The 16,285-nt window shown below is 42.4% G+C and overlaps 1 protein-coding gene across 1 annotated transcript in view; it reads right to left on the minus strand.

The window, feature by feature from the left end:
• Positions 1-12,614, minus strand: part of PPP4R4 (protein phosphatase 4 regulatory subunit 4) — a gene marked incomplete at its 5' end in the record, with an annotated part of 74,380 nt that extends 61,766 nt beyond the window's left edge. The window contains 2 exons of the mRNA XM_082485791.1: positions 11,934-12,007; positions 12,498-12,614. Of these exons, the coding sequence (XP_082341917.1) occupies positions 11,934-12,007; positions 12,498-12,614 (191 nt within the window). The remainder of the gene's footprint in view (positions 1-11,933; positions 12,008-12,497) is intronic.
• Between the last annotated feature and the right edge of the window lie 3,671 nt (positions 12,615-16,285).

The raw sequence follows: 16,285 nt of genomic DNA on the forward strand, positions 1-16,285 counted from the left end.
TGTTTGTTACTGAAAAGGAACAGAATTAACTGTCACTAAAAGGTGTGGGGCAGTAAATTTTTAGTCTAAACTCATTGTGGAATATTAACACAATGTATCGTTTTCATGAATAATACTTTTATTAGGTATCCGATAGGGTATCCATTCAAATGGATATCTACAGGTAGAATTTACCTTAAAAACAGCACACAGTGCTTACAATACCAATGTTATTTCAGTGCATCCAGAACTCCAGAGTTCTGTACGAGTATCACAGGACCAATGTAGTCTTTCCAGGTGACACACAAACTATCTCAACTGCTAGTCAGTGTGTAGCATCCTGAAGATAATGAGCTTAAGGCAAACCCTCATTCAGAGGGATGATGGCAAAGAAAAGGAAAATAAGATGTATGCACTTGGAAGGGAAGAAATAGCATTTGGAGAAAAATAAAATTAAGTCTCCTGTATGTTGGACTCAAAAAAGGGGAGCAACAGAATAAAAAAAAAAAGTACCTAGCACTTTCATCCTTCATCAAAAAGCATGTAAAGAGAGTTATGAACACTGACTCAACAAGCACTAAAATCTCCTTGGAATCTTCTTCGACTCACGGGTCTGATAGGTGTCAGGCATTATACACAATAGATCCACAAGCTGCCACTTTCTAACTGTTAATTTTAAAAAAAAAAAAAATCATCCTCTCCATTTAATCAAGTCAGATGAGGCACTGGAAAAGTAAGTACTTCAAGCCTTCAGAATTGGCAATAAGGAAGACACAAAGATCCGTCTACTCTCTAACACATCACTTTCAAATAGGTGAGACAGTTTAAGTGACGAAAGCGCAAGGATATTTATCTGCCCTTAAGAGTTGATTTTTCCATACCAGTATGCACCTAATCCATTCACTACAAACTCATAGTGCAAGTATTTACTTTGTGTGTAATACAACAGGCATGCAAGGTTCAAAAGAAGTTACAAATAACCCTTAAAATGCACTTACAATTGGCCTTACGTGATGATAAGAATAAGAGGAAATAGATATACTCTCTGGTTAAAACCTGTACTAAAGAAGCAGGTTAATTTTAAGTAGCTGTTATTCTTTTCTCCACTGACTTAGTGGTTAGCACTTGATGCAGCTGTAAAAAAGCAAAAAATAAAAATAAATCTTGCCCTGAAGAGTACAGCTTAAATAACTTCCCGATCTCAAAATGGCAGAAAAACAGGTATCCTAATCCTTAGCTTTTAAATGAAATTACATAAAGGAGATTAACTGTTTATAACAGAAGAATTTTGGTGCAAGCAGCAATGAGGCTGTGACTCATGTTTTGCTATTTAATATGGACATAAATCCTCCTCCTCCTCAAAAAGCTCAGTTACAATTTCAGCAGTGAAAATGGCATCTTTTCTGTTTCTCCCTTTAAAGCCAGCATTTTTATCTCCAGGCCTGCACAACAATGTAAATAATATTACCATGTAAATATGTATATTAAAGCAGATGCCCTTCACATTTCTCTTTTACATATGTTTATTCTGTCACAGACAATACAATCAATTCATATTTACAACAAAAACATAGTTAGCATTTTTACAGCATTTCCTTACTGTCCCTAGTCTGGCCTTCTCCACATACTCTTGGTAACAGAAGCGACCAAGCAATTTCACTGGGGGAAGGAGGGGGGGGGGGGGGGAATAAGAAACGAGAAAAAGGAAAAAGGGGGGGGGGGGGGGGAGAAGTATATACTACTTTGGAAAGTCAGTCCACAAGCCAGTCAGCTGCACCTCTCATGCAGCACAAACAGTAAATCATCCCATTTTGCAGACATAACCCCTTGCAAGCAAAATGTATTGGTATTACTGAGTGCAACAGCACCTCTCCTACTGTGCAGCTCTGTTTATATCAATTGAGTTATCAATGCTTTGACTCAGCTTGAATCCAACATTCCTGTTCTTCTCCAGCTGGTAAAGAGAAATGTGATGGAGTTATACAGGCAGCTTGGAACAACTATTCAATGTGAGCATAAACTGATGTGCTTAATGTTGTTCTTTGTTGTTCAACAATACTCCTCGGGGGGGGAAAGCTAATTGATACCTGCCCAAATTAATTCACTGATTTTACTTCAAGAAACGTGGACTCAAAGCTTATACTAGGGGCGTCATTGAGAATTTGTACACAAAGCTGTTCTCATAAGCAAAAAAACAGGGGCTCCAAGACATTCTGCTTATACCCTTCCTCATGCACCTGGACTGACACAGAAAACCCTGTGGCAACTTTTGCAATTTTACTCAAAGTTACAGTGCGTTGCCATTTCAATAAATAAAAACAAAGTATATCCTTCTGATTTAAGATACACTGGGGAAAGAAAAAAAAATCCTGTGGGTTCATCATCAAGTGGAAGACTTTACTTTAAAAACCCATGAGAAAAATGCCTTAGGAAAAAACATCTGTATTGATCTATTTGCAAAGCCAGAAGAATTCTCTTAAACTGAATGATTGTTGAAAAATGAACAATGACAAGAAGAATGGATAAATGACCTTCTTCCCCATTAGAAAGAATGTAAGACTATGCTCTTTGAGGCTTCAGTCCTTCTTCATCATTATACATTATTTTGACTTGGTGGTGCCGGTCACCTTTATTTATATACTCTTACAGAAAAACCAAGTTTAAAAAAAAATATGTCTGAAGACCTACAAATACCTTCCTGGCTACTCTAAGTAGATAAAGTCAATAAAAACAAGACCCCCAGTTACTATACTCAGCTTGGATTCATACACACTGAAAATGACATAATTCCATTCATGTCAGTTCATCTACCCCTGCTTACACACAGCCTGAATCTGACTTTTTTATGCCATCATAAAGAAAAGTGGAAGAATAGGAAAGTAGGAATTACAGAGAAGCACTGGGACTAAAAATCACACAGTAGCGTGGTTCTGTAAACAAAGAGCGTGTAATTTTGGAATTATACAATGACTAAGAAGTACTGTCTATCCATAGGGTCTGTTAGGAAAGGGGTAGTATCTAAAAATCCATCAGTATGTAAAGGGTAGATGGGCAACACGGTAACTATTGTCGGAAAGAAGTTCAAGCATAGCAATTCCCCTCCGTCCTGCTGTGAGTTGATACGACTGACAAGGAATGACTCAGCTGATCTGCACATGAGAGTTGTACACATTCTCAGAACCCACAGCCACGCAACAACATGGAATAAAGAAAACTGCTTCTGAAACAACCGCTGCCAAGATACGGAGGAATATATCCAGAGCCTGATATTTTTATTCCCTAACATTAACCCCTCGTAGGGTAATGCTTTGCAAAAAGAAACATGCAGAAACATTTATTGGAATGCAAAAGAAGCTAAAAGATAAGAATAAGACTTTAGATAAGAATACCTGCATCATCAAGAGTAAAATAATAACACGGATAGGAAATACCTGGCCCATTTTCCTGCTTGTGTAAAAGTACCAGCCAGTGGCAATAAAGCATGCCTCGGACAGATGTATCTAAGATATCTAGCAGAACTTTCCAAGTGGTTCTTTGTCTCTTTTCTCATTCTGTTTTATTATGACTCATAAAGTAGAAGGACAATTTTCTTCTGTAGACAGGGGTGTTCATCTGATAGACTATAGGGAATTAACATTCAATGGGAAAGACTCCATCTTGTCAAAAAGCGTCTCCGTGAGACCAGCAAGGTTATTCATGGAGAGAGGAGCGTCTTGAAGAATCGCAGGGAACGCGACAGCCGTGTAAAACTAGTTTTAACAGACTGAGGCATAAGAGTTAGAGAACCCTGATTTTCAAAGCCTGCAAAGGATACTGTAATTGTTCAGACTGGAAAGACCCATACACAACCTGATCTAGGAAGGTAATTATACATCAGGGGGGCAAGGTTGGAATCAAGATTTAAGAATGCCGGTGACATGTTAATTCTCAAAGTGTGAGCTTTGGGAATGGCTCAGATACGTAGTATTCCCATCACTATCATGTTCAAATTAAAAGATGCTTGCTACTTTTGCATCACCAGTCTATCTTTAAAAATCTTTCCCCGAGGACATAACCGTCTTTGGCTGGAAATGCCACTTATGGCATCAGTTTTGGAATCTGAAGTGACCTAAGAAGGTCACTTTCAGGCACAGAGTCCTCTAACTGTGTATAATTTAAACTGCTGGTTCTTTAGCCGTAATAAGGGTTTTGCCAGACTATGTCAATAGAAATCCTCACTATAGAAATCACTTCCAATTTCCTTTTCAGTTTGTCATCAATACCTAAAGAGAACTTTTCTTATATAAAAATCTGCCCCTTACAGATTAAATAAGATTTCCCTACAAAAGTAAGAGAACTTCTCAATGAATAACGGAGACATCCTCGAATTGGTTAGTCTCAAAAACTGTCTACATTTCCATCCTGTTTTCCTGGTGTCTAAAATGTATTTTTAAGTGATGAAATAATGGTGGTTTCTTTTCTGTGACATAAAGCTTTGGGCTTTGAGGCTTCACAAAGATCCAGTGTAACTTTACCACAGTGTTGCCATTTGGACTACCAGCTGGTGGAACACAGCCCAAAACATCAATATCATGAAAGTTAACTCTAAAAATACCTAAATAAAACAGTCCTACAAGTATACCCCAGAGAACAGGATTAATTTTAAATCTATTTCTTGTCTTATTTCAAATTACTCCTGTCACAGCACATCAGCTGAGGCACAGACACAGGCCCATGCCTGCAGTCCTACTTCCTCAAGTCCTTAAAATATAATCAGAATTTCACCTCAGTAGAACAACTTCCCTTCACACAAAGTTTGCAAAGTGAAGCAATGGGAACCAATACATAATGGAATGATATCTGCCTCGCTTCGTGGCAATTCAGAGGAGTATCTAAAAGAGCTCTGACTGTAGAAATACGTGGCATACAGCACTAAGAATCATTATTCTGAAGCATCTCAGAGTTCTCAGATTTTTGGGACAGGTAATAGTGCATGCTACTGTCCCGATACTCACTAAACGGAACTGTCTGCTACTGCTTTTAGGGCAAGAGTAGCTGGACCAGTACTAACTGCTGCTTCTCCCTGTCAGCAACAAACGCAGTAGAGTCAGCATGCAGGGCCATGGAACCATCTCACCATGACACGTGAAGGGCTCCCTATGCCTACAACAAAGCAGTCCTCAAAACACCAGAAGCAGTTTGCAAGAAAATCCACTAGATGCTTGCTTCAGTCACTAGCATACGACGGTCATTTTATTACACGGCACCATCGTGCGAAAGTGTTCCCAGACTTGCCGTAAATGGACAGCTGGACCTACTCTTTCAGGAGTTTGTACCTTTGATATATCACAACACAAAATATTACATTCTCCAGTCTACATCCTCATGCAGTTTCCATTGGATGCACCTCCAGGTCCTGACATAAACTAGTGCAATACTATTATCTCTTGCCAAATCAGGCAAAGGATACAAACACAAATTAGTAACATTGAGCAAGCACGAGGATAAAAGCTCCTTACAAGTACAAAACGTTGTTATAAGCACTTGGAGCTTTCTCAGGAAGGTGATATAAAGGAGAATTATTATACTTGCACATTAATTATGTGCCATCTCAAAATGAACCGTGCAGCTGTTAATAATTAAATGCCAGTGCTCATCTAAACAAAAACAAAACAAACTCAGTCTCCTGCTGGGCAACATGCTATTCCTGTATGGGATTTGTCATGTAGAAAGAAAGTAACATTGTGAATATTTAGCTGTATATTCCTATGCAGATCTTTTCTAGGAGAGCATGATAAGGTTTTCCAGGACAACAGAACAATTTTTAGAAGTTAAGAAAACCCACAGTTATTTCAATTGTGCTTAGTATTAAAAAAAGGCATCCACACAGCTACCTAGTTTTGCCTTATGTTATGCACAAAGATGCTCTGAAACATAAATATAATTGACATCTCCCGAGGAGAATTTGACAATATATAAGGAAGAGCTACCACTGATCTCACACATCGCAGCTCTCATGTAGACTTCCAGAAGTTCATTGAGTGTCAAAGGGCTCATTAAATACACTACAGCTCATACTTTATACTTTCTCATCATTTCAACCAGTACTTGACTTCACAGATTCAAAGTACAGATTCAAGACTAGTAACCCAAATGAAATTTGTTCTGCTATTGATGGGAGAGTGATCTACCAGCTGTGACTTCTTCTCTGCTCATGCTCCTGCTTACAGTAGCATCAGCAGTCCCGCAGCTGCACATTTTGTTGGAAGCAAGTACCTGAAAAAATTGTTAGAATTAGTATCAGTTCCCTAATCTGACCAAGACTGCATGGCTGCAACAGCATGAGCACTGGCACACTGAATTTATCAATAACACAGTAAAATGCAGTCACATAAGGCAAGAAGAGAAGATCTATTCTTTCTGATACAGGAAGAGCTTAATTCAGCTTAACTTGACTGTGAAACTATACACCAGGAAACCCTAGCTTTATGAAAACCATAAGCCAGCCAAACATAGTGCTAAGTCTCAAAGCCATTTCACCCACCCCCGAGTACTGTTCCCACACTGCTACCCAATTCCTTTGTGCTGGTACAGGTCTTTTTTTAAGGTGCATAAAGTCCTGGATCACACAGTTGGTGTTTTAAAATTAACCATCATTTTCATTAACCGTTATATTTCACCGTTTGCCTCAGATAAATTCCCCAATGTGCTGTGCAGGCACAAGGGCTGACGTAGCACAAATGGTAGAATGGGGAGAGGATTGGCACTGCCATCTTCCTGCACTGACTGTGACCTGAGAAACAAAACTGAAATGAAGATCTTGCCTCTCTCTTTTTTTTCTTTTTTTTAGGTTTCTCAGAGCACTATATTAACTCTGCTCTGTATATTTACAGCTGGTTCCTCAGCTGTAGTTTCAACTCAGCAAATATGATCAACAGAAATATTTGCACAAATCCAAGTTTTGATAAAAGTATCTGACTTAGCATCATTTCAGAACACTACAGGTACATCCTTCACATTAAGGTGAAAGAATCCATTTCATATACATTAATTTATTTGCATAAGAGAGTCAAGGTCAAGCAACTGATTTATCTGTCCAACTAAGTGAATCAGGAATGAAACTTTTAGACAATTTAAGTTGTAATTTACAAAATAAAAGACAGGGGAAAAAAAAGACTGAAGAAATACTTTTTATGTTAGTATTTACAGCTTGCCAGTATTGTTGGAAGAATTATTTTCCAGTGTGCTTAGCATGACAGCTGGATCTTTCAGTATACTATCAAGAAAATAAACTCAGAAGCTGTATAATCAGAATAGAGTAGCCACTTTTCATGATTATGTAACAAAAAAAATACACGTTTATTTTAGAAAATCAGCTCCTAAAGTTACATTTAAATGAAAGCTTTCATTTAAATTCAAAGGTGAGTTGCCTGCACCTACAGAGAAAAGAAAGTCTCCAAAACAAACATGATGAAGACTAAAAACCAGAAGGAAAATTAAAAAAATCTTTAAATAGTAGTGGTTTTGACACCCACAATTGACAACATGTACAGTATAAAAAGCATAGAATTTGAGAATACTTTAGCTAATCAAAGATGGCTACAATAAAGTACAATGCTGTGCTTGGTTTTTTTTAATACATGTTAAGTTTATAGGCATTGAATTCTTTCCAATCTAGATAAAGTATCTATTGTGTCTTCAAAAACTGTGCTAAATGTTTTCAAGGGGGATTGTGTTGTTTTCTAAACTGAGAGATAGGATCACTCCAAAACCAAAGTACAGTATGTTCCCAAAAGGGTGAATAATTCATTTTTCCACCTTGATAACTCATTATTACCCTGTTATTTTGAGTATGACAGAAATGTCAAGGCCTGGAAGCTTTAACACTAAGCAGGCACAAATAAACAGAAAGTAGCTGAATACAAAATAATACAGTACACAGAACAATGTAAAACCCCTAGGGAAATCGATCAGACAAGCCCTCAGAAAACAAACCGCTCTACAATGTGCATGCCAGTAAGCATCCTTGTATCCAAACCAGTTGTACATCAGGCAAAGAATACATACTTTGCTATTGGCCATATGCCATAAGAGTGAGCTACAGTAAGACAAATAAAAATCAGTAATGACATCAATCAAACATCAGCAAACACAGAAACTAAGACTGCAGGCAAAAGTTCATAGCAGGAATAAAATTTACTGTCCCTGAGCTGCTGCTTATTGCCACTGCCTTGGCAGAGGTCACTATGCCCTGAAGTAGAATGCAAACTATTCAGTCGCTTCAGTGCAAAATCTGCCAGTTTGTTTTAATCTGCTGATGGTTGTATGATAAGCCATCAATCTTGACACTGCCATGGTTGAGATGCACATAGCTATTTAGCTCTCCTTGTTCTCCTGCTGGGCCAGCAACATGCAAAACACAGTCAGAACACAACTCTTCAGTGAGTCCAGTTAGACCCTCCAGAAACCCCCAAGCACACAGGCTGAAGCTCTAAAACACAGATCCTAGACACTCAGATGCCTCTCCCTCTTTAAGTACCTAAACCCATTTGAATTCTGTGGCGAGTTCATAGACATCCCTGGCAACCTGGTCTAAGGAAACCCAGTTCCTCAACCAGAATCAAGGTTAATTGACAGTACAACAAATGACAGTCTAATTTGCTACCGCATTCTTATTAAATTAGAACTTGTTCAGTCTAATTGCAGAATATTACCTAATTAAAACTGAGTACTCAGGGCAACAATGTTCTAAAACTGAAGTTCACCCATGCTTATTTAAGTGACTCTAACCTCCAGGAGAGCTACTGAGTCCTTTCCTTTTGCTTGCACAACTGTTTCTATGTCCACGCGATGAACCAAATCAAGGAGTTCATATAGCTGAACACTAATCTGAATAAAAATTATTAGCTTTAGCTAGATCATCTTGTCAATCTACCTCATTACATAGTTATCTGAAGAACAGTACTGGCAGAAAAGGGGAGACTAAAAGCAAAGTCATCCCCTAAAATTAATAATGAAAAATACATAGAGAGATAATCTTGTTAGGACTAGCAAAATTACAACTAGCACTTCAGAATGTAAAGCCAAACTATGATAGGTAAGAATAGAAAACCAATTAAAATGAAGCCACATCCCTATGAAAGTGAGGTCTCAAACAGGATTGTGTCAGTGTACTCACCATGTGCTAAGAACGTTTGTAGACATACATTTAGGTCATACTGAAGAGAAGGCAATGAATAGAAATTTACAAAATCTTTGACAGTACCTCATGGCTAGACACAGACAGACAAGACATTGTGGAAATACAAAATAATCATTAGATGGATATAAATACATACTAGATGAGCAAAACAACTAACTCTACAATACCAAGAAGTAAAAGAGCATGCCAGAAACTCCACAGTATCACTGGCAAATGAGAATACAAGAGGTGAAAAAAGAATGGACTGATGAAACTGATGAGAGTTGGGAAATTAATACCTCCTCAAACACATAGGATAGCAGTCACAGAAAAAAAAAAAAATCCAAAGGGAGAAAAAAAAAAACAAAGAAACTACAAAACAAACAAAACCCACTACTGAGGCACCAAAAACCTCAGATGGTAAAAGGCTGTACTATTTTCTCCAACTAGGATGCCAATGTACTTGTTTTCAGACTACAATAGTAAAAGGCTTCAGAAGCAGCAACCTAGAAAAAGCAAGTATCTACCAAACATACAACAACTCTGCATACAAGCAGACCAGAGTATCCAAGTTCAAGGGTGGGGAGGAGAAGTTGGGGGCAGGTTTTGGAGTGAAAGGAGGATGCGAAATAAGCGGTTGGGCTGTTTTGTTCAGTATGAAAGCTATTAAAATGTGAGGACTCTTTTTGGACTTTCACATAAAATAATTACTAAACATTAGCTTTGCTGTATCATACAAAGGTTTCACTCAGTATTAGTCATCTCCATTGTACTGTACAAGCAACACTAAAGACATCCTCCTCAGTAAATTAAAAATCCTCAACTTGCAGACTAGTCTTACATAAATAAGTGGTAATTTAAAAGACAATGTGACACAACGTTAAGTATTTTGATATTATTTGCAGATATTTAAGGTAAGAGATTTGCTTTCTATTACTGTTCTTGCATATTTTTTAAATGTATACGGAGGTAGCATCAGCCTTTCCAAACAGAGCACTACACAGACATCATTAACAACTCATTTCAATCTCATCAAACCAATTTTTATAGTGAGATATTCAGAAAAGGCAGTGTCTTTTTGGATAACATCAAGGAGAGTCCCATATAAGGGACGACCTGAAGGACAGCAAATATTGCATCTGTGTGAGCAAATGAGGCATGAAAAGACTAGACTGACATTATTGTTAAAGAGGCACAGGCAGGGGTATTGTATTATAATAGATAAAAAAACGCCAGACAAGCCAAAAATACATACCTTTGTACATTATATAAAAGATACTACTTGTGTTACAGACAGCTTTTCAACTCCATTTGCTTATACTCCACTCCATACAGGGATGGCAATATACTATTTAATAGCTAAAGCTTCCACTGGATTACTGTATTAACATACCCGGACAATGACAGCAAGTGATAGCCCTGTAAAAAGCTTATCAAGCAGAGATGAAGCTACCTTTCAGCAGTGAGGACAATGCAGAGGCAAAAATGAAAACTTCATCACAAGGAAAAGAATGTTATGTCCCCAGAACAGCTGCTCAAGTAGAGAGAAAGCAGATGAAGATGTCAGGAGAAGTTCAAGGCCAGGTTGAAAAGCAATTAGTAAGATGAAAGATATTAAGTTGAACCTTTTACCCTTTAACAAGGCAATGATCCAGTAAAAATGTATTGCTGGAAACATGATCTTTAATTGGGAAAAGAGAAAAGAAATTTGCTGCCACACAGGGAATAGGGGAAAAAAAGTCAACTATGCTAATTGCTGTCAGGTGAAAACCAAAACTGATATGCATCCTTCGCAATGATATGCACCACATGCAAATTGTTTCCTCTGAATTTCCCTAGAGTCAACAAACTGCTTTGATTACAGGAACTATTAGCAAAGTAAGTTTAAAAATCCACTATTTAATAAAGTTCAGCATTAAAAAAAACATAAACAAAAGTCAGTATCAAAAGTAGCATCAGTGGACAACAATGTTTACCTAAAAATAATGCCCCACACCCCGAAAAAAGAGAATATTAAGGCACTGAGAATACATACTAGAAACACTGAGGACAGGCATAGACTAGAAGAGCACTTAAAATAGCAGAATAAGCAAACTGAGAGGGAGCTGCAGCTGGTTCTCCAATTACTAGGTATTGTTTAAAATGCATGCTCAAATCAAAATCCCCCAGAACATTTGTATTCTCAAAGATGACTTACACAGTTGAAAGATCTGTATTTTAAACTACCAAAATTTAAGTTATTCAAGTAGCTGCAAATATATTAAAGAACAAGAAGGAGGTAAAATGAAAAACCAGAACACAGGGAAGTATTAATATAGCATCTTCTACATTATTTCCTAAGGACTATAAAACTAATCTCTCAAGTTTTCTCCTCTGAAAGCCCAGGCATACACAGCATGCTCAAACAGCTCTGTTATTAGTCTGTGGTAACTGCTCATGCCTTAGAGTGAATATGAAGTCACTGAATGATTGGTGTTATTAATGTTAACATTCAGGGAATCTTGAAAAATCAGCTGCAGGGGAAAAGAAGATGAAGTACAACTCAGTGTTGGTGAGGGCCATATTAGAAACTCAGAAATGTTTATACGTATACACAAGCATCCTATTCCATGCATTAAAAGAAAAAAAAGAACACAATCCCTATTTTTATCTTGTCTATACATTTAACATAGTGGAAAGTAAAAAAAACTACTACTGAAAGACAGAAAAAAAAAAAGTGAAGAGTATAGCACTAAAAAAGCTGTATGTAAGCACGACGGTCAGCAATGTTTTACAGTAATATTTAAGGAAATACCTAAGTAGATAAACAGCTCTTTCAATATCACCGAGTTCTTCATCAACTGTCAATCTTTCTATTTCTTCTGGTGTCTGTCAAGCGTGAAATAGAGATTATGAGTTTACAATGCCTTACTATTTCATCATTTTAATCTTCTTAAAACAACCCCTTCCTCCCCACAGATCCAGGGATAGTTCCATGAGTAATTTGAATTTAATCCTTGAAATCTCTTGCCAACATTTCAAATTCAATCAAATAAATCTTTCACCAGGAAAAGAAGTACAGTTCCACGTCAGACACTATCGCTATTAATCACTGATAGTACAAACAAGTCACATATACATTAACCTAAAGACCTAAGTTAGGCTGTTTTTTTCCCCCAGCTTAATATTCTTACACTGAAAATATTAAGCCCCTGCTATATAGAATTCGAGACTGTTTATTCCAAAATGACCAAAACCCATTTTTAGTATCCTGGTGCCGTAAAAAATGAACTGCCTATCCAGTTCGCTGTGCATAAAACAGAACAGACACGCAATTCCAAGCCGATTTTAAAGCATTTCTCTATTTTGAAGTATGTACCTTCAGGCTCCTGCGGACCGGCCTCTCTATAATAGTTAGTTCCTGCAGGTCTTCTATGTATCCAAACAAATTGCTCTGACTAAAATCCATTTTGGGGAAGAAGATTATCGGATGCATGTAACAACTAACGCCTTTGGCGACCGATGCTCTCCCTCTCCTCCTCTCCCTCTCTCTCCCGCCGAGTCTCTCGCTCGGAGGGAGGCAGGACCGACACGGCGCTACACCCCCTCCGCCGCCGCCGCCGCCGCCGCCGCCGCCGCCTCCCCTCAGCGCACACACTGCGGCAGCGCCCGCCCGCCGCCGCCCGCCCCCGCCGGCAAACTTTCTCCGCTCGGCCCGGGCGGGCAGGGAGCGGGGCCGGCGCCCGTGGCCTCCCGCTGGTACCGCGGCGGGAGCGGGGGGGAGTTTCGAGCCGAGTTTCGGCCGACCCTGTCCGCACTGAGGGAAAGGGGCGAGGGGACAGCGGAGGGGCTCCGCGCAGCTCCCGCGCTGCGGGGGTTGCTCGGGGCAGAGCGCGGAGCGGCCCCCCCGCCGCCTCCTCCGCCGCCGCCGCCGCGGTGCCCGACTGCCGCCTCCACCCCGGGAGGAGGGACGGTGGCTGCGGTGCAGTGACGCTCCCCGCCCCCGTCCCGCTCCCGCGGCGCAGCCCCCCTCAGCCGCTCCTCCCGGGCAGCGAGGGGGCGGGCGCCGCGGCAGCCGAGCCGGGGTAAACCCCCGCGGCGGGGCCGCCCCAGCACCTCCCGAGCCGGTCGCCGGGGCAACGCGGCGCTACAGCGGCCTCCGCGGGGCAAAACGGAGGTCTCCTCCTCCGCCGCCGTTACGCGCCCGCGAGGCCTCGCCGTTCGCCTCACACAGCCCAGCCTGCCCCGCCGGGCCTCCCTCCGCCCCGGCCTGCAGTGGTCCCCCGCGGGGCGCCTCTTCCACCGCTGCGGCCTCCCTCACGGGGCAGCTCGTCCGCCGCGACCGTCCCCTCAGCTCGGGCTGCGTCCCTTTGCAGCTGTGCCAGGACCCGCCACCGCCATCCTGCCCTGCTGTCACAGCTGCTTCGTACCAGAATTATACAGGAGAAACCTGTAAACGCGCTGATTTTAATGAAAAGCCCAAAGCGGGTTCCTCCCCCAATGAATGCTTTTATATTTTCCACATGGTTTCCCACAGCATTCTCCTGGAGAAACTGCCTGCTCATGGCTTGGACGGGCGTACGCTTCGCTGGGTGAAAAACTGGCCGCATGGCCGGCCCCAAAGACTTGTGCTGAATGGAGTTAAAAACGCTTGGCCGCTGCTCACAAGTGCTGTTCCCCAGGGCTCAGGGTGGGACCAGTTCTCTCTAATATCTTTCTCAACCATCTGGACAAGGGGATCAAGTGCACCCTCAGGAAGTTTCCAGACGACACCAAGCTGGGCGGCTGTGTTGATCTGCATGAGGGAAGGATGGCTCTACAGAGGCATCTGGACAGGTTGCATCGATGGGCCGAGACCAAGGGTTTGCGGTTCAACTAGTCCTAGTGCTGCGTCCTGCACTTGGGTCACAACAACCCCATGCAACGCTACGGGCTTGGAGAGCAGTGGCTGGAAGGCTGCCTGGTGCAAAGGCACCTGGAAGCATTTTGGTCGACAGCCAGATGAATATGAGCCAGCAGTGTGCCCAGGTGGCCACGATAGCCAAGAGCATCCTGCCTTGTAGTAGAAAAAGTGTGGCCAGCAGCACTAGGGAAGTGACTGTACCTCTGCACTCAGCACTGGTGTGGCCTTACCTTGAGTACTGTGTTCAGTTTTGGGCCCCTCGCTACAGGAGGGACATTGAGGTGCTGGAGTGTGTCCAGAGAAGGGCAATGATGCTTGGTGAGGGGTCTAGAGCACAAGTCTTGGCAGGAGCCGCTGAGGGAACTGGGGTTGTTTAGTCTGCAGAAAAGGAGGCTCAGGGGACACCTTATCGCTCTCTACAACTACCTGAAAGGACCTTCTAGCCAGGTGGGAGACGGTCTCTGCTCCCAAGGAACAGGCCATAGGACAAGGGGAAACGGCCTCAAGTTGCACCAGGGGAGTTTTAGATTGGATGTTCAGAAAAATGTCTTCACCAAAACCATTATCAAGCATTGGAACAGGCTGCCCAGGGAAGCGGGGCAGTCACCATGCCTGGACCCCCAGGGACACGTGGTGCGCAGGGACATGCTTTAGCAGTGGACTTGCCAGGGTTAGGTTGATGGTTGGACTCAACGATCTTAAAAGTCTCTTCCAACCAAAACGATTTGATGACTCTGTTCTATATTCAACTTGCCATCACCCTAGCCTCCCAGATCTCTTTCCGCACAGCCGCTCTCCAGCCTCTTGTCCCCCAGTTTGTATGCATAACCAGCGTGACCCCAGCCCAGCTGCAGAATCCCCCACTTGCTCTCCTTACAGTTCATACAGCTGCTGATCGCCCAGCTCTCTACTCTATGCCGATCACTTGGGAAGGCCTCTCTACCCTTCAGGGAGTCCACAGCTCCTCCTACTTTACTACCCTCAGCAAACTTACTGAATGTAAAGTCGATTCTTCCATCCAGATCATTTTGAGAAACATTAAGAGCAAAGCGAGGGAGGCTGGGCTGGACGAGGGCCGGGGCAGAAACACGCGCCCTCGGGGGGTGGGTTCTCACTGGGCATCGAGGGCCCCGCCGCTCGCGGCAGCACCTTGGGCTGGGCACAGTGCCATTGCCGCCAGCACTGAACCCCTTCTCTTCCTCCTCCTGCAGACCATGGCTATCATAGAATTCATCTGCATGGTTATAGAAACCATGGTGCAGAATGCACAGAATGCACGATCGTTAGTGGTGAGCTGGACGAGGAGACGTGCCAGCACATGCAGCTGTGTGCGGAGTTCCTCAGCCAGCAGATGAGTCGTCTGCTGCAGGAGGTGGAGCAGAGCGACTCTGCCTGGGGAGCCCTGCTCTTTGCTGCCTTGCAGCGCTGGCAGGTCTGGGCGGTCGCTACACTCCTGGTGCTGCTCTTCAGGCTCTGCTGATGGCTCAGGAAAAAGAGCCGCCGGCCAGCCAGCAGCAGCAAGGAGAGCAAGAAGCAGGAAGGAGAAAAACCCCGGGTTGCCCAGCATGCGCGCACTGTTTCGGCCGACTGCCTCCTGGACCTCTCCGAATCCTTCAGCATGGTGGAGGAGCTGATGGATGAACTTCTCCGCATCTGTGGAAAGCTCTCCAGGAATAGTTTGCGACTGAAGCCAGTCGTTGGGGTGCGCAGCACCTTAGGATGTTGGGGTCGCGATGAGGAGGATGCCATCTACCACCTGCTCGTGGCCCTGAAGCCCCACCATGGGCACACCTTCCACATGGACCTTGTGACGAAACGGGAAAAAGGACTTCACTGTGAGGTTCAAATTAACAATTTGTTTGGACTTCACTCACAGGCCCAATACGTCACCATTGCAAGTTCTGTGTGTACAATGGTGATTACACTATTGCAGTTTAAAAGAAATTAGCGGAATACTCTATTGTGAGCTACAAATGATCCTGACAAGTAACAACACAAACCACAAGCGCGCTAGATATTAATACCTTAAAAGAGTGCACCAATCACAAACTTAATAGCATGCCATATACCATACGTATGTTTCTTAGTCACTTACCCTCTGTCGTGGTTTAGGCCAAATCCACCACTGGGGACCCGAAGGACCCCAGACGGGACCGACAGATGCTCCCCTCTACCCCTCTACAAAGAGAGAGGCAGAGGAGGAAAAAGAGACTTACGAGTTTAGCGGAAACTAAACTACTTTAATGAAATATTAATAATAAAAT

The sequence above is a fragment of the Vanellus vanellus genome, assembly GCF_965231255.1.
Source record: "Vanellus vanellus genome assembly, chromosome: 6".
Classification (NCBI taxonomy): Eukaryota; Metazoa; Chordata; class Aves; order Charadriiformes; family Charadriidae; genus Vanellus; species Vanellus vanellus.